A 23,512-nucleotide genomic window follows, 5' to 3' on the forward strand; every position below is an offset into this window, starting at 1 on the left:
TATGGTGAACACATTTAAGCAGCATTTATGCTGGGTAAATGGCTGGGTTTGTGATCAGAAAAAGCCTAAGCTCTGACCATTTGTCCCCAGCTGTGAAGTGACTGGGCAGAGGGCAGCACAGAATCCTTTGGGAAGAGGGGGCAGAGCAATTCTCATGGGCCCAAGAATGAATCCCTCTCTGTTCTGAGAGCCTTGTAGGAAAAAGAGAATGGGATCATGTGTTTGACAGAGGTGGGATGAATCATTTAGCAAATGATCCCTGAGTCAAATGGATCCACTTGACTGCAAGTTGGACACACTGACATGGATTAATGAGAAACTATGAAGACCAGGTAAGGAGGAATGGCAGAACATAGATCCTACCTGTTGTGCCTTTTCAGGCTAAAGCACATCGCAGAATTTACCACTGGGAGCAAGTTTTTGTCATCATCCAGTCCTGGTGCTGGGAAAGGAAGGGATTCTAAGTGTGTTCCATATTCAGCTTGCAAATCTTTCCTGTTCCATGGGTGGCTTCTTATTTGAACCATCAGAAGTGGTCCTTGATCCCATTTTCCACTGCTATTCCCAAGAAATGAAACAATATGAATCCCATAATACAGATAATCCTGGGACAGAGGTAATGAGAAGATATTTATCCCAATATGAACCCTACTGCAGTTCTTTAGTGCTCTTTGTGTGTCAGATGGTACCTGTGCCATACTGAGTGGAATATGACTGTACTCAACAGTTGTGCCTTGTGCATCATTCATCGAGATTTTCCATCTTCTACAGGGAGGAATTCTGAAGTTTGCCACGAAATTGGCTCTGTAGGGGAGAGCTGTGGTATCTGAGTGCGGGTTTGAGTCATTGCAGTTGCCTTGTGTTACACTAGGCTACAGTTAATTCTCCTGAATACCTTGTAGTGACATCCTGAGAGATGTTTTTTAACAAGGAACACAAGAATCCCACAATTGCAAACCGACTTCTCATCACAGGCAGGTACTGAGCATTTCTGTTTGTTTACATGTAAGAACACAACGCCTTTAGATCTGTTCCACACCTAATTGTGAGATGCATGTGCTGCTTTCATCCCCATAAATTACTTCTCATTGAAAAATCTGCAAACACAATTGAGTTTAACAGCCAGGCACTTCAACTGAGCCATGAAGAAATATGTCCCAATGTGACATCAGCTTAAGCAAAATAACTCATTCTCTTTTAATTCCAATGAAACTGAGCATAAGACAGGCTGCTCAGAGGCAAGTTGGTGCTGCTGCCCTACCTCTGCTCACCTGCAGCAGTTTGTTGTCCTGAGAAGGGGGGTGAGGTGTGTCTTGATTTTCATCATTGGGTCTTTTGATGTCTGAATACTATGACTTCTTTAGAAAATGTTGATTCACAGGCTCAGAATCTAAATCTGTGATTTTTGAGGATAGGAATTGGATGCAATTCAGTGGCAAATTAATCTAGCTGAGTAATTAATCATATCAGATGAAATCTCTGAAATCTCCACTTTTGTGTTCCTGTGCTCCTTTCATGTGGTTACCTTGGGTCTCTTGAGGGATGCTGCTGATTGAAGAGGCAGATACTGCTGGTGCTAAACATGTGAAGGAGATTGAACTTAATGAATCAAAGAAATGAAGGGGTTTGTAACACCCAATTCAAGTAAACGCCACTTAAAAGATACTTGAATAGGGCCGCCATGTGGGTCAAGTGAGCTAATTGTGGATACCAACTTGTGGATTCTATTCTGGCCACAAAATACAGGCACAGCTTGGGATACCTGTGGGATTGTGCCACAGGAGCAGAGTGTGTGCTGCTTTCTTCATGATCTGTCACGCTGCCTGCTGTCTTCACACAATTAAAGCTTAGCAAAAGCCTGTGTGTGTTTTATGTTGGTCAGACAAACTGCACCACAGCCAAGTTTAAATTCTTCAGTATATTTTGCTTCCTTGTGGTAAATAATGCAAAGACATTTTTTTGTTTGGGGTGGTTTTGTTTAGTTTTTTTATCTTAATGGTTTTTTTTCAGGCAGCTGGGGACCTGCTCTTAGTTGTGAGTCCCTCTTGGCGGGTGTTGCAGGTAGATCTTTAAAAGTCCAGATCTTTAAAAATCAAACCCTTGTTTATGTCTGCAGTGAAAACAGGCTTAAACATGTAAGTGTAAATTATGCCAGCACCTCTGATGAACACGTACACAAAACCTTTATGGAAATACTGGTTTTCTGATGAAGAGAATTTTCAGTATGCTGCAAGCACAAACTGACAGTCTGTTTGTAGAGCTGCCAGCAACTCCCTACACCTGCTTTGACCCCTCTCTGGCTTCACAAGTACAGTATTTTCCTCAGTCCTCAGCAGTTTCAGGCTGCTGGTGTGTATATTTCATGGAACTTTTGAGTTGTGTGTGTCACTGTGAGCTGAGTGTGATCTGCAGAACCCTGGAACCAGCTCCAGTAATTCTGTTGTCAGTGGTAAGAACCGAACAAGCAACTTAGCAGGTAACACTGAGCTTTGACAAGGTTCTCCTTGATCCAGCAGTTCTCCTGGGCCACTCTTCTGTCCAGGACCCATGGGGTTCTTCCAAACAGAACCTTGAACAGGCCAAAGTCCTCTTTCCTGATGCCTGGGATTATGATCCTGCTCAATTCCTTGTTCCTGTCTCTCAGGGCTATGAACTACTGGAGGGTGTCCAGCTTCAGCTGCAGCTCTTACAGATGCATGGTGCTGGACTTCCCAGCACAAGAAACGCTTCTCTCTGCAGCAGAGGTGTCAGCAGACATTGTCTGCTGACCTTCCTGCTGCCCTGATCACCCTCTGGAATTTTACCAGTCATTTCAATGAATAAGATGGAAGAGGCAGCAGTGTCCTCTTTTTTCATCTGTTCTTCCCTGCTGTGGTAATGCCTCATAAATAAGGACCTTAAACTCGTTGTTAAGTTTAATAAGTGTCTGTAAAAGTCATTTTGGTACTGAAACCCTTTGTTGCGGGACAGAGCTCACTCACAGCCTCTCTTGTGTTCGCGTTTCCATTACAAAACCTCGGGCAATGTTCCAGCACAAGCACCCCTGATTTGGGAGGTATGATGGAATGTCAGCAAAGTGATTTCCAGAAATCCACAAGATTATCTGAATGTAAGAACTGGAATCTATACCTGGTGCCACAGGCAGTTAGGAGCTGTAAGTTAAAATTGCAGGGCTCAGTGTAATAGATTGGCAGTAATGCAGTACTTGGAATTCATTTGGCATTTACATGCACAGTAAATTCCAAATGAGCTCCTAAGAACCCTATAAAAAGACAAAAAGGGTGGATGTGAAGCACTTGTTTCTCCCTGTAGCATATATCCTCTTAGTTCTAGGTTATAACTTGGCTTTGTATCTTTGAGAAGTTCTTTTAATTTATACAAAGAGGCGATTTACATTCTTAGATAAAGTCCAGGCATTTCCAATAACATCAGGATAAGTGGACCACTGTTTTCTTTGCAGCTGAAGCTTGGAGGTTCTGTGTGAATTCATCTCAGTTTTACTGCCCGTGTTTCAGGACAGCTTGCTTTTATGCAGTGAATATTGGTAGATCTCAAGGAAATATAGCCCCAGATTTTATTACCAATGAAGGGAATGCCTGCCAGTGGCGTGGCAGATCGCGTTCAAACTGGCAGCTGGTGACAGATGTGCATGTAATGGCTCTAAATCACTGTATGGACTCACTGTAGTCCATATTTTACTCAACTTCCAATAAGAGTCGCACAAATAAATTAAAGTGCAGCTGTCAAGATCAGCAGCAGAGTTGAAGGCGTATGTATAATATAAAGTATTCAAGAGCTGGTGCCTTCTCCTGAAAAACGTTGAAATGTATTTTGTTAGATGAAAGCAGCAGATTTGTTTCCCCCGTTTGTTTTGTTTTGTCTGGCATTTAATAATCAAGAGCACTTGTAATCAAGTCTCAGATCTCAGAGGGGCTTGTTACAGTTTTGGGGCTGGTTCTGTATCTGTTCCATTACTCCCAGTGCACCCTTTTCTGGTTATTCCATCACTTAAACTCTGCTGGAAATGAAATCCTGTAATGCTCTGCTTAGGGAGGAGAATACCTGCGCATGAACCAACCGTGGCTGCTCAGAAGGTGCAGATGGGTTTAGCTCAGTTCTTTCCTTTTATGAAATTATTGCACACTTCTTAAAATCAGGAGTTTGTGTAATCTTGTCACAAACCATCAGCAGACAACTCAATTAAAACCCGTATTATTCTCCCTCTGTGCCCCAGAGAGGCCAGCTCTGGGTATCACCGATGTGTGCCTGTCAGATTTGTGAGCTCCACAGCAATTCCATTTGTCTCCAGTCACTTTTTATCCAGTTGGCGCTGCTTGCTTTGACTGTGAGCTTCTGGCTCTGCTCTTCCCTGGATTTGTGAGGGATTTGAGCCAGACTTGGAGGCAATGCTTCACTCTCTTGCCTTGCAACTCCTGTGTCAGCTGAGCAGTTCCTTTCTTGACTCTTTCATCGTCTCCTCTTTCGTGATACCCCGGGACCTGACCGAATATTCGTGTTGTGCTGGAAGGTTCAGGCAGCCATGCAATGGCTTCCTTTCCCTCGCCCCCACATTTTGTTCCTGATCCTTGCAGAGTTTTTGGCAGCCATCAGATAATGAAATTAGGACTCTTGGAATTTGTCTGCACTCAGATCCACAGAATCTTTAGAAAACATAAAGTATTTCCACCTAGCACCTACTCTCCCCTCCAGCCTGGCTGTAGCCACCTGTCCAACGAACTAAATTCATCAAGCCGTTTTTTAATCATGTTCATTGGGCTGTGGAGCTGTGCCAGGGTCCTACTAAGCAACAAATGGGTTCAGAGCAGGCACAGAGCAGATTCTGTTAGAAAATAGTTCCCTGTGGTGCTGGTTCTTATCAGCTTGCCTGTGAAGGATAAGGAATCATCAACATTTCAGATTACTGAGGAACAAAAGAGCAGAAACTTGGCTTATTTGCATCACAGTGGTAACTGCATTTATTTTGAACTTGTACCAGCATAAACTAGAGAAGAACTGGGCACAGGGCCAAATAATCATTGTATTTCTTAAATAATTAAGTGAATCTACAAGGAGCTAAGCTGGTGAATGGCTAACAAGCTATTCATTAAAGCCAAGCACTGCACCACAGCCTGTATCTGCCCATTTGTAACTGCAGAGATGTTCTACTGTTCCTAAGGACACCTTGGAAAGAGGAACTCTGAGTCTAGCATAAAGAATTTGGCTAAAAGCAAAAAGAATTTGTTTTAAATAGCCTCACCAAGCGGTAGACTTCTTTGGTGCAAGTATTTTGGGCAAGATTTGACCTACAGTATTGCTCCTCTGAAGGTGGTGATTATATCTAGCGATTCACTTCTAGAGTTTTGTATTTGAGAACCATGCAGGGAATATAAATTTACAAGCTGGAGTAACAAATGGTTTTCTGTGGCACTGAACAAAGATCTCATCAGGTATTAACTGGAGCTTATTTGGACAATGGAGGTTTCTGCTTGTACAGACAGGAAATAGAAGAAAAATGGAAGAACTGAATTCTTTGCTGTGCTTATTTGGGTCAGATCCTTTCAGGCAGTTGTATAAGATTGTTTGAGGTGTTTGTGTTGCTGTTCTTCCTACAGGTGCTTTGTTTCAGTGAAAATCTGCAGTCCTGTTTCATGTGGAGACGTGTAGGAATGGAATGTTTCACCAGGTACCTGACAGGAATTACTGACAGGATGAAGGGTGAATTTTGACCCCATGCTTGATAATTACGTAGTGATAAAATCACTAACAGGCATTCCTGGTGATAAGTGACAGCTTTATACAGTGACTCCTCTGCTTCAAATTTTGCTTTGATCTGCATCAACAGGAGTTCCACACATACAAAGTAAAGGAAAAATAAACCCTTATGTGTTCTAGCTCCAACTTATGAATATGTTATGTATGTAGCAAATGCATAATCAACGTTTGATATTTTGTTTCAATGTGAAAGATGCAGCTCTAGAATTCAAAACGGAGATTTCCAAACTCTGTGGCATTTCCTTGCTGATCTTCCTTTATCCATCAGTGCTTAAAATCACAGAATAATGGAATCAAACATAATAACTTTTATAGTGAGTGAAGAAATACAGTCCTTGTACCAAGTGATAAGCATCCCTTACAAAGGAAAAAAAAAAGTAATTTTCTAAATCATGATTTGAAATTCTAAAGTAGGAAGAAAACTTTTTGTACCTACTCCAATGTTGGTCACTTTGCATTTTTGTTGCTGATTCTTCAGTTTTGCAGGGTGACAACTTGTTCAGGCTGCTGCTAATTATGTGTTCACTATTGTGGTAATTGGCATCTCTCAATTTTGTTGTTATGACTACAAAGTACTTGGAGCCAGGCTGATGATGCAGGAAGGCTGCAGCCTCTCTTGCTGGCTGACACTCATCCCTGCTGCTTTCTGCTCTGCCTGGCCATGTGTGCTGTTACAAACTGGTGCAGAGACTCTTTCTAGAGTTCTTAGCACCAGGGTGTTGGAAACATCACAGAAATGTGAGTTCTGCAGGTATATACGTCTACAAACACATATAATCCACATTTCTCAGTCAGAAGTGGCCTTAAATCCACTCTACAGCAGTGAAGTGCTTCATAAGGCTTTGCCTTATGCTTAGGTAGTCTGTTGTCCTCGTTTCACCCAGAAAACTTGGGTGAGTTGCTGTTCATTGATGACCCTTGTCCTGTTAGGGAGCACAAGTATTTGGAATTGGCAGATTGTATATCAAACCTTGTATACCAGCATGCATCATCCTGGAAGAGTGGCCAGCCAGTATGACCTTTGTACTGTTATTATATATTATTATATACTAAAAAAAAGTTTCCCTGATGTCCTAGTAGATTTTCCATCCTCTTTTCCACCGTGTTTTTAGCTTTTGCAGCACATGCAGAATCTCTGGGATTTGGTCAGTATTTGCCTGTAGGGGACCAGACTATGTAAGGAACTCTCAGCTGATTAAATCGGTAAATCCAAATTGAATCTGGACCTTCTCAGGAAAGCCCAGGTTCAATTTGCATTGATTGGGGGAGTGATAATATACTGGGAGCAGAAAGCTCTGCACAGGGAAGTGCCTCACTGAAGAAACCACTGGCACTGGTTAGTCATATATGCAGATATTGCCTGGACATCTGCAGACTCTGCTTTAGGAAGACTTGTGGTACAGTAAATATTTGTCTTCCAGCTCCTTGAAAAAACCTTTTAACATATGTCTACTATTAGAGCATATATTTTGCAATAGGAGTCTTCTTTGAAGGAGCCCAATTCGAGGCCTTGGTGGATCTGCATAGAATTTGGTATGATGGGAATGAAACACAGCTTCTCCTCTAGATGGACAGATTTCCCTTACATAACCCCAAATGCAGGGCACAAAATTGAACTAACACTGGTTTTGAGATAAAGACTCATTAAAAATCACTTCAGTCCTGTAATTTAAACTCCAGAGGCCATAATGCATCTCTTTCAAACCTTTTGTCTGGTAGGAGAGCTTGTTTTTATTTACTCTCTCAGGGGTGAGACAGCAGAAGATAAGAGTAAATAAAGAATTCCTTAACTAACTGCAGACATTCTTGGAAATACCGGGAGTCCTATGAAAAAAAAGTAAAACTGTAACATCCAGGATCCTAGATCTCTGGTGGCCTCCAAGTCTTTAGGGTTAATAGGATCGACTCTGAGGTGTTTTTGCACTTCCACTCAGAAGCAGAATGTTTGGTCCTTCCCTTGGGGAAATAAAGCAGTTGAAATAGATCAGCTTTACTGCAAACATTCCGTCTTGGGAGCACACCTTTGTGAAGCAGGCAGGCTTTCTCTTGAGTGTGCTGTACACTGGAGACACTGGCACATGGCTTAGAGGTGGAAGAGATCCCTTTCTGCTCTGGAAATTGCCATGGAACTTGAAGCTGTTCTTCCTGATTTTCAGCTTCCTGGACAGTGATTGTTTTGGCCACCACAGGCAAAGGTTCTTGCCATGCAGATTTGGTAATAAACTAGTAGGTTTCTTATGCAGCTGTGTAGGCAGCATGGCTTTTGTGGCAGCAGAGCAGTTACTGGCAATGGACCTGGCTCTCTTTCACACTCTGTTGTCAAGAGTGGAAGAATGATTAACCTTTGTCTTGAATTTCTGGGATGAAATGTGCTACTTTAGGTGCAAACCATCGGACAGTTTAGGTGTTATTACTGGGAATGTTTTGGAATCTGCATGAGGAACATTTAAATATCCCTGCTATCCAGTTATTCAAGTACTTTCTTCAGGTTTCCCAGGGTGCAGATCTGTTCTTACCCCAGAGAAAGGAGTAAAGAGAGAAAACTTTTAAATCTGAATGAAGCGTAACAGCAAACCCTGCTCTTCCCTTGGGCTATTAATGTTCCCACAATCTGCCCAGGTCTGTAATTTCAGTCAGTTAAGGCAGGAGGAATGACTGCCCAAAATGAGCACTCGGCAAAGTACCTTTTGAAATTAGTCATGTCTGCTTCATCCAAGTTCCGTACTGAGATCAGAACTGTGTTCTTGCTCAGCTTAATATCAAGCAAACCTGCACAGAGGTGACTACCCACTCTGAGACTTGGTCGCCTGGATAGTTTTTTAAATGCTGCTTCAGGATATAGAGCTGAAAAAGCTGGAAAGTTCCTTGGGTTGAGTCTCCCTGAGATCCCCGTTGGCACATTTGTTATCTACTATTCCAGCATCAGCTCTTTTTTATGTTAAATTTGACTTGCCTCCTCATGGTCAAATGTGATCCATGCTTTTCACAGATCTGTCAGAGGAAAATAAATGCTTAAATGAGAACATTTTTCTTTGTGGACTGAAAAAGCCCTAAATTTATATGTCAAGCCTGGCAGATGCTTCTTTGTAGGAGGTCATAAAGTCTGTAGGCTGGAACACAAGTTCTGCATTCAGTCTCTGGCCCTGTAGCCGCCCATTAATCATTATTTCCAGTTATAAAACAATATATTCCCAGTTGCTTCACCAGGATTTTGTGGGGATTAACTGTGAGCAGAGCCTGGAAGTGCCCTGTGGTGCACACAGCAGTGTCCTCACCCTGAGTGGACCCAGCACTGGGTACTGGTTGTGTCTGAGAGAGGAGGGATCAGTGTCAGTGCCTGGGGACATCGTTGAGTCTGTGACTCCCTGCCGTGATACTCTCTCCTGGTTAACTCCAGCCTGGCTCTTTCCTCAGTTCTCCTTCCTGCTCTCCATCAGTCCCGCACATCTCCAGGTGGTGGACAGGGACGTAAAGGACAATGGGATTTTTCCTACCCCACTTTGCCTCAGATGAAGTGAAGCATCCTGCCTCAGGCTCTTCCTGCAAACCTGGCAGGTAGCTATGGATTAAGCTGCTTAATCAATCCAGACAAACCATTCCATGCTGCTTCCTGGTGGTCAATACCTCCAGTCACTTGCCATTTCAGCAGCTTAGGGACTAATGATCCTTCACTCTGCAGACAGAGATGTGCCAGGAAGCAAAAGTTGCTAAACAGCCACTCAAGAGAGAGCTTTAAAATCCTTTTGCCTCTGTCTTTTCCCACCACCATCAGCTGGTAGCATAGCAACTGCTGAAGCTGCTTGAACTTGAGTTGACCTGAAATTACATGTTTCTCAGTTTACATGTTTATTAAAGCCTTTCTACTTTTTTGGTGCTTGTTGAGTTTACATTTTTCAGTCCCTGTGGGAGATTAGCAGCTTGTTCATGCAGAAAGCAGAAATAGACTTAATAACATGTGATAGATGAGCTCAGATGGACCCTGGAATTAGAAACATGAGGGAGAGCTGAAGGTGGCCCTGAGCAGTGACTGCTGGAGAGGCCCCTGGTTTTGGTAGGATGTGGATGCAGTTTTCCATATCCTTGTGCAGACTTTGTGGAGCCACGAGGAAGAGCAGCATCCCCCAGGCTGTTTTCTCAGACTTTAGTGTTGGAGAAGGGGCTGTTAAAGGAAGCAGAGTGGATTGGAAATCAGCAGAGATTGATTGTAGTAACCCTGGGGTTTGTCACCTGGGGGAGAGAGAATTCAGGAACAGGTTCAGGAGTAACCTGCAGCTTGAATGATGGTTGGTGCAGGTGCAGTTGCAGCAATTTCTAGTGGAGGAATCAGTTTTGACCAGAGTTTCTGGAAAGCTCCTGTATTTCCATCTCTCTTGTTGAAGGAGAGATGGTGCTTAGTTCTCATACTTTTGTAATGACTGTATTCAGATATGTTCTTATGTTAAAGCTTAACTTGTGTTTCTTCATGGATCATTTCAAGATTAATATAAAACCTCAGTCTATACCTAGCTGATGGGCCTGTCATCAAGGGAAACAAGGGAAGTAGCAAAAATTAAAAATTGCTAATTGTTATATAAGGAAAATATATCAAAGATCAGTCTGCAGAACAGGTTTTGGTTCAAGCCTGCTGGCCATGCTCCTTGTGGAGCAAAATGGAGCAGTTAGATGCTGTGTGGAGTAAGTCATGGTCTTTTTATTTTTACTGGTATTTTGGTCAAATGAAAGCTGAACCATTTTTTTGTGTGTGGCACAATCTCAACAGATGGGACTAAGATGCTCCAGTCTCTGAACAGTCTTAGTAAGGGAATGAAATCCTTTCCCTGACAGGCACTTTGAGAACTGAATTATTAAATCAAACAGCATCACTGTCACCAGTGCACGCTTTGGCTGCATATATAAAAGCAAAGTGAGTTGTGCTCACCTTTTCAGAGAAAGGCATCATCATTTATTTTCATGTGACTGCAGCATCTGAGTTCTGCTGCCCTGAGAGAGGGCTTTCAGAGAGAATTCAAAGGGCTTAGAGGTGCTCAGTATTATTTTTTGGCTTTCCCCTTAATAGACTGATCCAGTACCTCTCTGTGTTTCACATAGAGGGCCGTGTGCTGAGAAAATAAAGAGTAAGGAGGTAAAATATATCTCACTTCTATTTTAATACCAGTCAAAAGATGGGGGGGGATCAGGGAGCAGTTAATTTTACCTGTCTTAGATATGTGCCTTAAGGTGAGCCCATTTCACTCCATTGGCAATAAAGGGAACCTGAGATAATTAGTACAGGCTGGAACATGGAGCAGCTACATAGTGAGAGTCAGGCTACTTATAATCAACTCATGGATGACAAGAAGTCCTTGTGCTGGGCCCCTCGTGGCCCATGAAAGATCCCTGTAAAGAGAGTGACATCCCACAAGCACACCACTCCTCTTCTCCGTGATGTGTGTTTGTAGCTATTTTGCAGCTGACAAAGTCAGAAAATTACAGGCGCTTTAAAACTGAGAGTTAATTGTCCATGATCCCAGCCCTGGGGAGCTTGTTGTTCCTGGAGATTACCTACAGAGCCTGCCTGAGCACTGTGGAGGGCAGCGCTCCCATCCATGTTGGAAAGGTGGCCTGCTGGCACAAGGCTTGGGAATGTGTTTGCTGCAGAACTGGAGATTCCTGCACATCAATACTGAGAGTCTGTAGCCACCTTTTTAACTCTGTTACAGTACAAATGATGACTCAAAGAGAAGCATTCAGGTCTAATCTATGTGAGTTGTTGTAATAAGCTTTACAATTAGAGCACAGGCTCTTCCATCTAATTCACTTAATTTACGCTGGGAAATGAGATACTGTTCAACTAATCCAATGCTATTTTCCTCTTTATTAGAGAATGAAAGCATCCTCTGAGGCTCTGGTGGGATTCAGACTAAGCTTCTGAGACACAAATAGTGTGAAATGCTAATGAATTAGCACGCTGCTGTAATTCCCACTTGGGATCTGGTGCCCCTCTCCTTCAGCCTCTCACACCATTGGAAGGGTTGGCAGGAGGCACTGGGCCTGTACCAGCTCTTTGTGCACGCAGGCTGGCTCTGTAAATGTTTGATAAGATGACACTGATACAAATGAACCCTCTTCAACCAGGATTTGTTCCAGCTGCCTTGTCTGGTGACTGCAGTGCTTTCAGGAAAGGGTTAAGACGTTTTCTCCTGCTTTGCAGTAACCCCTGTGAGCGTGGCTGTGTCTCTTTAGTCCGAGACAGCCCAGCTGCTTAGTTTAGAACACATTTGAGTCACCAAGGGGCATTTGCTCTGCTTCTTGAGGGAAAAGACACAGAGAATGCTTTCTGTTTTCATAAGGCTGTTGGATCAAGTTCTCCCTTCGTATCTGTGTACTACACCTGTGCTGGTGGGAGATGCTACAGGAATAGTCCGTAGTCTTCGAATCTGGGGGTTGATAGAAGGCAAGCATCCTGCCAAATGTTTGGTCTCTTGGCTTTCTTTGGTGTTACTGATTGCTGTCCCCTGGGTTCTGCTCATCCCATTTTCACTGCTGTTGTGCTGATTCTTTGTCCACTTTGTTCAATTCTTTCGCATTTTCTGGCTCACTTTTGCTTTCTCCCTTGCTTTTTGTACACAAAATGTGTGGCGAGTTCCCTGCAGACAGAAGCCCCAGCTCTTGAGGGAAAAGCAAAAAGACAAAAGCACATTACGTGCTGTGGCAAATGAGTATTTTATGTCACAGAGTACTAAAGTCACTCATTGCTGTGTTAGTGAATTCTGTGTTGGGAAGAAGCATCAGAGAGAGAGCAGTGACATGGAATTTGTTACATGATCTGTAGAACAGGGCTCCATCCCACAGTACAGGAATGCTCACGGAGGAGAAGAGCTGTATGGGTGATGTTTGTCTGCTGGGAATGCTCTGTCCAGAATGGGGTGCAAAACCAAACAGTAAATGCTTTGCACCTCTGAAATTTATAAACCTGTGAAACCACTGCCCCTTGGTCTACAGGCTGGAGAAATCCTAAACCTTCCTCTTCTCTCACTCCTCTGGGTTTTGGCTTTAATTAAATATTCAGAATTGTTGATTTCAGAATTGCTTCTGGGCACATTCCTGGGGCTCAGACAGACCATCTCATTTGCTGGTGCAGTTTACCTGGGCAGGTGAATTAATGAATGATTTCTTGCTGCTGCTGGCACACTCTCATAGCAACACGTGCCACTGCTGTCAGCCTGTTACAGTACTGAGAGACAGACCTGGATGTCCCTCTTGGACAGAAACTCTTAGTGCGGTGTCCGCGCAGTGAAATCTTCTCCTGCTAAATGTTGTGAAATCCAGGTGCCGTTTTTCTTGCATGTGATAAATGGAACTGGAAATTTGGACCATCACTAGACAGCAAAATTTACTTGCTGCATTTATGACAGTGAAAGGAAGTGTGAAAATAAGCAATGCTAGTATAAATATTGGCATTCAGAGCCCTGAAGGCTCAATGCTATGGTGCAAAACTAGAAAAGGTACCCCTGGATGCTGCTCAGATAGTCTGGCTATTGCATAGAAAACTATATAGTTACTTTTTGTTCTGTCTTTTCTGCTTAAAAGAGTTTTGAGAATCTTAAAATTTGGTTTCCTTGCCTTTCAGTCCCATCCTCATCCGTTTGGCAATCACAGTCCATAGCTGCTCGTTTAGGACATGATGAGAAAAGCTTTTATAATTCCCATTAGTAGGGGCATGAGCAGGATTGTGTTGGAAAACACAGATCCTACCTGTCAGGGAAAGGTCTTTGGGTAGCAGGTCCCATCTTCACATTTTCAGTCCCTAAAGAATAAGAACCACAGTGTCTCTTCTGATCTTATTTTAGAACCTGTGCTCTGTTGAATGCATGTGAGGAAACAAAACCCAGAACTTTTGCACTTGGTGATACACCAGAGTTTTGTGGCATTGGGGGTTCTTTTTGTCTAAAACCAGCCACAGCCCATCCCATGCAAATGAGAGTTTATGGTCACCTTGTCTGTACAGTTTATCAGATGGTTTTGTTATGAATAAGGGAGAAATTAAAAAAAACATATAAAATTCATAGTTTAAGAGGCGTATCCAGCTGGTTTAAGATTGCATTTTCTATAATATCTTTCTTTATGGATTATTTCACAGGAGAAAGTGGTAACAGTTGTTGAGGATTTTTCTCTAGTTTTTCAATTTTCCCAGTTGCATCTTAAGGATTCACGGAGCCAATTCTTCTTCCATCATGTAAAAATTGCTTAGAATTGCCTTGCTTAGAAAGCCAAATAGAGAAATATTCCAGCAGTAGAGTAGAAACACTCAGAAATATTTGCCAAAAAGTAAAATGCCTTTGTTTTCCACAACAGATGGAAAGTAGAGTGTTAATGGTACCAAGTGTAAGAGTTGAGGAGGTGTCTGGGTGATGCTCTTTGTCCTTGTAGAATCCCAGAAAGGTTTGGGTTTGGAAGAGACCTTAAAGCTCATCTCATCCCATCCCATGCCTTGGGACACCTTCCACTGTCCCAGGCTGCTCCAAGCCCTGTCCAGCCTGGCTTTGGACACTTCCAGGGATCCAGGGGCAGCCACAGCTTCTCTGGGCACCCTGTGCCAGGGCCTCCCCACCCTCACAGGGAAGAATTTCTAATATCCAGTGCCTCACCCTCTGTCAGTTTAAAGCCATCACCCCTTGTCCTGTCACTAGGTATGATCGAGTTTTAGGTGGTCCTGCAAGGAACAGGGAGTGGGACTTGATACTCTGTGGTTCTGTTTGGTCTATTCTGGTCCTTCACATTAATTTTGTTTTCTCATGCTCTTTGCATTACTAAAATTCACATCATTTTTAAGCTCTAACAGTGTTCAGCCTTCTGAGCTGTAGACAGGAGCTGTATTTTCTTTTCTAACAGGAGGGGAAAGGCAGACCCCCAGTTCCCTTTGTGTCTGCACAATTGGACCTGCTTTTAGAGTCAATGAAATCTACCTGTGGTCAATAACTCCCTTTTTTTTTTTTTGAGCCTGTACTACATATGTCTTTTTTTTAAAAAAAAAAAGTGAGCACCCATAAGCCCATTTTTCTGTGTCCTTCCCAAGTCTGCAATTCAGGCTGGATATTCCAGCTGCAGCAATCCAGCTCCAGATGTGCTCGTTGCTGGAGAGCCTTTGGCTTCCTCCTCTCTGCCTGGAGGAGGTGGGAGAGTGGCTGAAAGGGAGCAACAGTCCAGGCAAAGCTTGTGATAGGAAATAGTGTTGGGATGCAATGGGGCTTAAAATATAGTTGTTCACAATTACATGTGTACAAGGCCTACCTGTCACCATGTTTATTTAATTAAGGTCAAATTGAGATTTTAATTAAAATAGCAAGCTCATAACATCAGGCTGGTCATCTGTAACCGGCTTTTGTAAGAGAGAGCAAAAAAATGCTCCTCATTTATGTGCCAGTTTTGCTAAATAATGGGTAACTTGTTTAGATCACTTGCAGTAATTTGACACAAAGTGATATTTAAAAAACAGCTTTTGCTCCAGTTGGTGCCAGTAGGAAAGAATCCATTATTTTCAGTGAGGTGGGATTGATCCTCGAATAACTACTGGAAGAGTTGCTTATCTCTGTTCCTTAAATTCAGAAAATAGGAGCAACAACTTAAATTCCTAATTTTACAATATTTTGCAGCAAGCACCTGTTTTTCAAATGGTGTAAAGAAAGGGGAAAATGGGAGGAAAAATGGAAACCACCATCTTTTTTTTTTTTTCTGGTGGGGGTGATTTGGATTGGGATTAAAAGTAGGGAAGATGGGCATGCTGGGTGACACCGTAATTTAAATCAGTTTGGCAACAGTAGTTTCTAAACTTGCTAGATGAGATCTTCAAGTCTGCTTAGCAGGATAAACTGCTCTATTAATTAAGCTCAGTCCCATAAATCTCTTCTAACTTGCCATCAAATCCCAAAGTAACCTGGGTCACGCTGCTATTGAAGTCTGCAGCCCAGGAGAATGGAATTTAATATTTCATTTGTCTTGTGTTCAGCTACGATGTGACTTGTAAGATGTAGTTCTTGCATTGGGAATAAAAATCACCAAGTCTATCTTTTAATTGTCTTGCACCAAGAAACAAGTAATAAACTGCTGGTGATTTATAATAATTTGATTTTTAACGAAAATGTATCCACACACATTTCTTGAAAACAATTTTCTTGGAGAAATAGCTTTGTAAGTCAAAACATAATCAGCCTGGCATTTCATGTCAGAAAAGGATTCTGCCAGGAGTTATGGGAATGGTGCAGAATTAAAGCAGAAACAGACATTCCACAGCAAACATATCTGGCATCACTGATTATTGTTCAAGTTGGATACCTGCTGCAATTACAATTGAGATTGTTTTTTCTCCAGAGGTACAATGCACAACTCCTGCAGTCAGTCTCAAGGAGATAGAATGGTTTGTTGTGAACAGTTGAAGGAAATTAAATCAAGCAAAATTTCAGTTGATCAGTTTTTGTGCATTTGTTTCTCTTCACTGAGCAGATCTTAACCTGCAAGGATTGTCCTGAGGGGAAAATCCCATCTTCCTCCTATGATGTGGTGCTCAAAGTTCTTCCTTCCACGTTTCTGTGGATCCTGGATTCTTCCAGTCCTCTGGGTTCTTTGAGGAACTATCTATAGGAGGGAGGGGTTTAGAATGACTCCCACTGAACTCTAAATTTGTTATGTTGCAACATTTATGTGTTTCTTTTTCTGAGAGGGAGATCACGGGATAGTTTGGGTTGGAAAGGACCTTAAAGCTCATCTCATCCCACCCCCTGTCATGTGCAGGGACACCTTCCACCATCCCAGGCTGCTCCAAGCCCCGTCCAGCCTGGCCTTGGACACTGCCAGGGATCCAGGGGCAGCCACAGCTGCTCTGGGCACCCTGTGCCAGTGTTTTAAGCCCCTGTTGATAACAATATTCTTTTTTGTTGCCTGATTTTCACAAGAGAATAGAGTTTGTGTCCTCTGGGCTGAGGGCAAACCGCAGTAGAGTGTGGCAGAGGGAAAGCTCTACAAGATTCAGGAAATTGCTCATAATCTCGCAGTGTTCAGCTCAGGTTTTCAAAGGCACAAGGTGTATGCTATTCCTGTGGTTTCCAGTATGCAAGTGTTATTTACACTGATAGAAAGGGGAAGAAGAATAATAAAAATCAGGCAGGCAGCCAGAGCTCTGTAGGTTTTGTTTTTTTCTTTTCTTTTTTTTTTTTTTTCCCCTGTAGCTTCCATCAAAGGGAGCTGCTGAGATGTCTTTTATCAGCTTGCTTTGCGTTTTCTCACAGAGGTGATGCTCAATAGCTGGTTCCTGCCTCCTTGTGCTGCTTCTCAAACATCCAGGTGCTCTTCAGGTCTCATGCAGACTTTCTTGAGTACCTTTCCCTATGAAGCAAAGCAAACTTTGCAATCAAACACCATAGGAGGTGTTGATTCACTGTTGCCTTGGAGTTTTTCTTAGTTCTGAGCTACCAAGAGCCCCACTTAGAGCCTGTTGTAGCAGCATCCGGGCTGCTGGTCACGGGATGATCACTGGTGTTTAAATTTGCTACTATTTTCTCAGCTAGTGCTTTGATTATATCCTGGTTTTTATCTCTATTTTTGGGGAGATAAGATCAGAAAATGAACAAGTGATTTGAGTTTTCCACTCGTTGCTAATTTTGTCACGTTAAGCATTAGAACTTGGCAGAACCATGGCACCACAATCAGTGATTGGGGTATTCTGCTGTGTCAGGTCACGGGGCAGAGGAAGGGCTGTGCTGGAGCCCTTTTATTGATGGTTTATGCTAAGGCCACTCAGTTGTCTTTATTTAAGATTTCTTTCTCCCTCCCTCACCCTCCAAGGTTCTGCTGAGTGCTGTTGCTCATATGCTTACAAGAGGGAGAAAGTATAAACCTCATAATGATCTAAAAGACACTTCTGTGTTCCATTTAAGACAGAAGCTGCTTTGTGGCTCCTGTATTTTCACAAGTGTTTCTGACTTGGTAATGCTACCCCCAGCGCAAGGGGGCTGAAATTTAAGCACAAAAAACCCAAGCCCAATTCTTTCCAGTAGCAGATTAAATGCTTATAAAAGATTTGGTAAACGAGAGGGGAAATTGTGTTACAAAAGGCTTTGGGACAGCCTGACTGCACAGATACGTGATGGGAATTTGGATTTTCTGACTCCTTGTGATGTGTTTTTGCCTCCAGAGCCGCCCACCCCGATCGCCCCTCCAGAGCTGCTGGCTGTGGGGGCCACGTACCTGTGGATCAAACCCAACGCCAACTCCATCATCGGGGACGGGCCCATCATCCTGAAGGAGGTGGAGTACCGCACCACCACGGGCAACTGGGCAGAGACGCACATTGTGGACTCTCCCAACTACAAACTGTGGCACTTGGACCCCGACGTGGAGTACGAGATCCGAGTGCTGCTCACGCGCCCCGGGGAAGGGGGCACGGGGCCCCCCGGACCCCCCCTCACCACCAGGACCAAGTGTGCAGGTAAGGGTTCTGCTGCTCTCCCTCTGACAAATGCTCTGCCACGCGTCCTTGGTGCAGTGCTTCGTCAGGGATCTGAACTGGCATTGTGAAGTTTGATGCATCCTGGAGTATTTTGTGTTGTTCCACAGGCAGGTGTTTAAGAACTGTTGTTTTTATGCGTGTGGTTTATCTGACAAACTTTTGCTGCAGCGTGAGGCTGCTTTCTGTTGGAATAGGCAAACAGATGACCAGTCCTCCAGTAGGAAAATTGTTCTTAAGACCAAGCTGTGATAAAATTTTCACCTCTAAGTGCATAACAAAATTTATGTTGTTCTTGGATAGTGGTTCTGCAGTGGTTATTAACGAATTGACACCGATATCAGTTTGAGTGTCCCGTGGGGAAGCTGGAAGCATTTAGTTTTTAAATTACATTTTTGTGTTCCATTTGATGGAACAGATTCCCCTCCTCATTTCTGACAAAGGGCTGTGTTCAAACACTGTGCAGCACCTTCTTTTTCTCTTTCATATTGGAATGGATCAATTTTGATCCAGGGACAGAAGTAGTCTATCTTTCTTTCTAAGCCATATTGGACTGTGAAAAACTGACGGATGATGTTGCTCATCTTTCAGATGTATTGGCTATTCATCCTGTTGTCATACATTAATCATTAGCCATTAAGGGAAATCAAGCCCTGTGCCTGGCAAGGGGATGAGCAAAGCACTTTTCTCCCTCACGGTTTTTTTCCACCACAAAACTTCATTCTCTCTCATTTTTGTAATTTTTGCAAGGTCCTCACTGTGGTATGAACAAAGAACAGGCACTAAAAGGCTGCTCTCCTTTTGACACAGCCTTCTTTCCCTCCCCACAAATTAGTGGCTTGCAACATGTGGATTTAGATAGTGAAAAACTTACAAGAACATTCTGCTTCCTGTTACTCTTTCTGATCAAATAGCAAATCTGAAGTTGGAAGAAGGCATCCAGAACAGCCAGCATAATCCTGGGATGGGACTAAGCAGTGCAGTATTGGTGTTCCTCATCCACTTCATAGCAGGAACATTTCCAGCAACATCCTCTTTCTCTACCATGAGTGGAACCCTGGCAGGCTGACTGTGTTGTGGATGGCACATCCTTTATTATGCAGGTTGTAAATCAGTGAAAATTTAGTGCCCCTTTGAGAAGATTTGGTTAAAAATAAATAAATCTGAGCACGAGGCCCTGTTTGCTTTGTTCAGCACCTGTCCTTGGGTAGGACACAGACAGAGGCTTTGCTGCAGCTGTGTCGAAGGCATGGAAGTGATGTGGATGATGTCCTGGCCTGTTTGGGAAGTTGGCACATGTTCTGCTACTCACCTTCTGGCTTTCTTCTGCTTCCCTAATGTGGTCAAATTCTCTGGCATCATCAGAAGTCACTGCAGGCCTGGCCTGGGACTGTGCATTTGCAAATGGAAACGTGACGTGCTCAGATTTGGTCTGGAGTGGATGTGTTGTCACTTGGCAGTCACACTCTCTGCAGCAGCCAAACTTGCAAACTTCTCTGCCTTACCTGTACAGAATGCTGGTTTAATTCAGGGGTTAAAGTAAAAAAAAATGCTCACTTTGTGCATAATATTGTCTTGTCCTATGCCCCAAATTGCTGAGTTTCCTGCCTAGCTCAGGTATTGACTGACATCGAGAAGGATGATGTAGATAATCTGTTCAAATTGGCAAAGCTGAGGCACTTTCTGTTTCCCATCCTGTTTTGCTAATGAAAATCTAACTGGAGAAGGTCATTCTGTTAATGTTAGCTGTCATACAGGCCTTGTTGAGATTGATGGCGATGGCATTTGTGTTTTGTTTATGGCACTGGCTGGGAGAAATTGTAATGGTCTTGATCTAAGTGAGGACCAGGAGGAAGGGAGAGACTTAATAGATAAAGATGTACAATTTCACCAAATGCCAACTGAAATGAGAGACAAGAAAATGCAACTCATTATCCCAATTTCCATACGTCGTGGAACTCCTTCAGAACACCATTTTGAGGGTAATTACACAAAACTTTCACGGTGAAGATTTTCAAAAATGTGCTGAGCTGAGAAAACAGCTCTGCTGCCTTGATTTTCCTAAGAGTACCTAAAGAATGACATCAGGGAAAATTGAGGGGTTTTAAAATAGTTGAGGGATGAGCGATACTGCTTTTTTCACGTGATTTTTTTTTTGTTGTTGTTGTTTTATTATTTGTCTTTACCTTTTCTGAGCAAGAAAGAAGTACCAAACTCCTTCACATTTGTATGCAATCAGTAGGTGATTGGAGCTGCCCGGTTTTACTGCGCTGTTCAGAGTTGTGCTGTGTTTATTAAGCCCACAAATAAAGGTAACAAAATGGACTGCAGGAGTAAGAGTAGACAATATCACCTGTGCTGGAGGAGTATTTACTTATTTAAATTGCTAGAAATTAGTGTAACAATAAGCAGAAGGTGGCTGCAACCTCCTAAGAGAGGGAAGTCAATATCCCTTGTACTGAATGCTCTTCAAAGCTCTTTTCACATAGAGACTGTATATTTTTTGTTCTGGAGAGGCTGAGTAACTGCTGGCATAGCTTTCAGTTTAAGAACAGATTGTAATGAGATTCTTATTTAGAGATAAAAATGAAAAGATTTGGGAAGGATCATGCTGCTCTTCCACTTCAAGTAACAGAAGCTCATTTACAAAGTTGCCCTTGTCTGCTGTGTGTTTCTTGACTATCAGAGCAAAAGCATGGCCAGGATGGTCCTGGATGAGCTGAGGCATCCTGACAACTCTTACCAAAATCATTCTTTAGTTTCAGATTTTGATCAGACTGAATGGAAGTTGTTTGAAAGGTTTTGGACTTGAAAAGTTTGTTTTGATTAGCTAAAACCCATCAGATAATTAAGGAAGGTCTAAATGAACATAAAGAAGTTTTATTAAACTGGACAATACCTAAGTTTCTACTAGCAGTATGCACCCAGGCATCTGTTACCCCACTTTTGGTGTCCTACAGGACAGCATTACAAGGCTTGATTAATATTTGATCTATAGAAATAATACTGAAAATTACATCCCAGCCTACCTCCTTCAAGGAAAAGCCAACTGCCAGAAATATGGCAAACGCTGCACAAATGATTTTTTTGTTTGTTTGTTGTGGGCTTTGAATTTTGGATTTGAGTTTGTTTTTCTCATGGAGTGTGAAGGGTCATTACTTGGGACAGGAAAAAATTAAATGACCTTGAGGCATAACCCAGTAAAGTGTCAGTGAGAGGGAAGAGTTGCTCAGCAGGGAATGGGGAAAAGAGAGAGACTGCTTAAGGTTAAGACCAGACATGTGGTTGAAGGTAGGTTAAAGGAAAGATAGATAGGAAATATTAGTTTTTATCCCCAAAATAATAGGTTGAGGAGATAGCAGGATTAGAATAGAGTGTTTGAACACAGTTCCCAATAGTGCCTAGTATTCAGCACTGGTTTTCTAAGTGTGGGGCATTTTAGCCATCCTCTATAGATAAACAGAGCTCTTTAAAATCCTTGTTCCATGGCCTTTGTTCACAAGAGTGTGCTTTGGGAGGCTTGAGGCTTATTTTCTTTTTGCTTATTGACTATTCCCCTGCTTTTTTTGTTGTTGTTGTTGTTTGTTTTTTTTTTTTTTCTTTCTTCAGTTTCCACAGAAGGCAGAGTAGGGGAAAAGTTGTTTTTAGCCCTGGTGGGTGGAAAAAAGGGAAAAGTTTGCATTTGAGGTCATCATCATGCAGGAAATCTCATCTGAAAACTGCTTGCCTTCTAGTGGGGCCAACTCACATGAAAAACAAGGCCAAAGAGTAGTATTTAAATGAATATTAATAAAGGGACAGAGGAAAGACTTTCTTTGTGATCAGTACTTATTCCTGATTAAAATACTGCCCGGAAAAGCTGCCTTGAACATTAGGTCCCATTAGCTTCATTAGAACATTGGCTGATCTTTATTAGCTGTTGAGACTAAAGCAAAGGAGCCCCAGGGGCACCTTATCCCTCTCTAAATCTCCCTGAAAAGACATTGTGGCCAGGTGGGGATCAGGCTCTGCTCCCAGGGAACAGGCAGCAGAAGGAGAGGAAAGGGCCTCAAGCTGTGTTAGGGGAGATTTAAATTGGGTATTAGGAAAAAAAATCCTTACTGAAAGAGGTGTCAAGCATTGGAATATGGCTGGGGCAGCCATCCATCCCCTGGAAGTGTTCACAAGGTGTGTGGATGTGGTTTAGTGGTGAACAAGGCAGTGTTGGGTTAATGGTTGGACCCTGATCTCAAAGGGCTTTTCCAGCCTCGATGACTTTATAATTCTCTGCCTTTTTGGGTGATGACAACAGGTGACTTGTAAAATGGGGATGGTTTAATGACCTTGTGGCTTGGAAGCAGGAGAATTGTTTGGTGAGGAATGGGAGGGGAGAAGAAGTCCTGAGAAACCCCATCATCTCCCCCAGAAAACACATGGCAATGATTCCTCAAGGAACAGGCTTGTGGTGATAGGAAGTTTGTCCTCATATGAAAAATTCCCAGGGCTCACACGCTGCCTTTCCCTTTGGATGAGCTGCTGGAGACTGCCTTAATCAGCACAGGGTGATTTAGCTCCTGCAAAAAGGAGCAGTTGTCAAGATCAATACTCAATTTTTGGTGTAGGCCTAGGGAAATAAAAGTTAGTCTTGAATGATGGGGCTGAATTCAATACTCCTTTTAAAACTAGTCTGGATAAAGTGGCTGATACAAATGCAAATGATCTGAACATTCTGAGTTCGGTATGATGTTACCAAGTGGCTGGAAAACCTTTTCCTCTGGTTGTTAACAGGTACTTTGTTGCCACGAAATCTAGTGAAGTTTACCAGTAGTAAGCAGCTTTTGGCATTTTGTGTTGGTTTAAGAGAAGAGTTCCAAATTCATAGAAATATTTCTGTCTTCTGCTCTATTACAGGTGTTAGAAAAGGAGGTATTTGCACACTGTTACGAAATGTATGAACTGAACAACCACAAGTATGTGCACTGAGTATGAGTTCAAAACCACTTCTTTCTGGCTTAATATTAAGGTGATATCTCCCATTAAATAGGAAACTTTCACACGTTGATGCTGAAAAATAAGATTCAAGGTTGCCACCCTACTGCCTTCTTTTTTTTTTTCTCAAGCTTATAATAAAAAAACCAAATTAAAACTCAGATATATGATTCAAAGCACTGCACAAAAGGCATATCAAGCGATTTGAAAGAGTATTCTGTACAAGTGAGTTTTTGGTATTATTGAAACCACTGATTCACAGACTAATTTGACTTGGAGCCACTCTAAGCCTTG

General features: G+C 42.6%; 1 protein-coding gene across 9 annotated transcripts in view; it reads left to right on the forward strand.

Annotated features, from left to right (window-relative positions):
* The window catches only part of PTPRT (protein tyrosine phosphatase receptor type T), a 431,612-nt gene that overhangs the window by 190,270 nt on the left and 217,830 nt on the right, over positions 1-23,512 (forward strand). For all 9 annotated transcript variants that reach the window (XM_032126644.1, XM_032126648.1, XM_032126650.1 and 6 more), the window contains exon 7: positions 17,939-18,232. In XM_032126644.1, the coding sequence (XP_031982535.1) occupies positions 17,939-18,232 (294 nt within the window). The remainder of the gene's footprint in view (positions 1-17,938; positions 18,233-23,512) is intronic.

This window comes from Corvus moneduloides, chromosome 17 (genome assembly GCF_009650955.1).
Source record: "Corvus moneduloides isolate bCorMon1 chromosome 17, bCorMon1.pri, whole genome shotgun sequence".
NCBI lineage: Eukaryota > Metazoa > Chordata > Aves > Passeriformes > Corvidae > Corvus > Corvus moneduloides.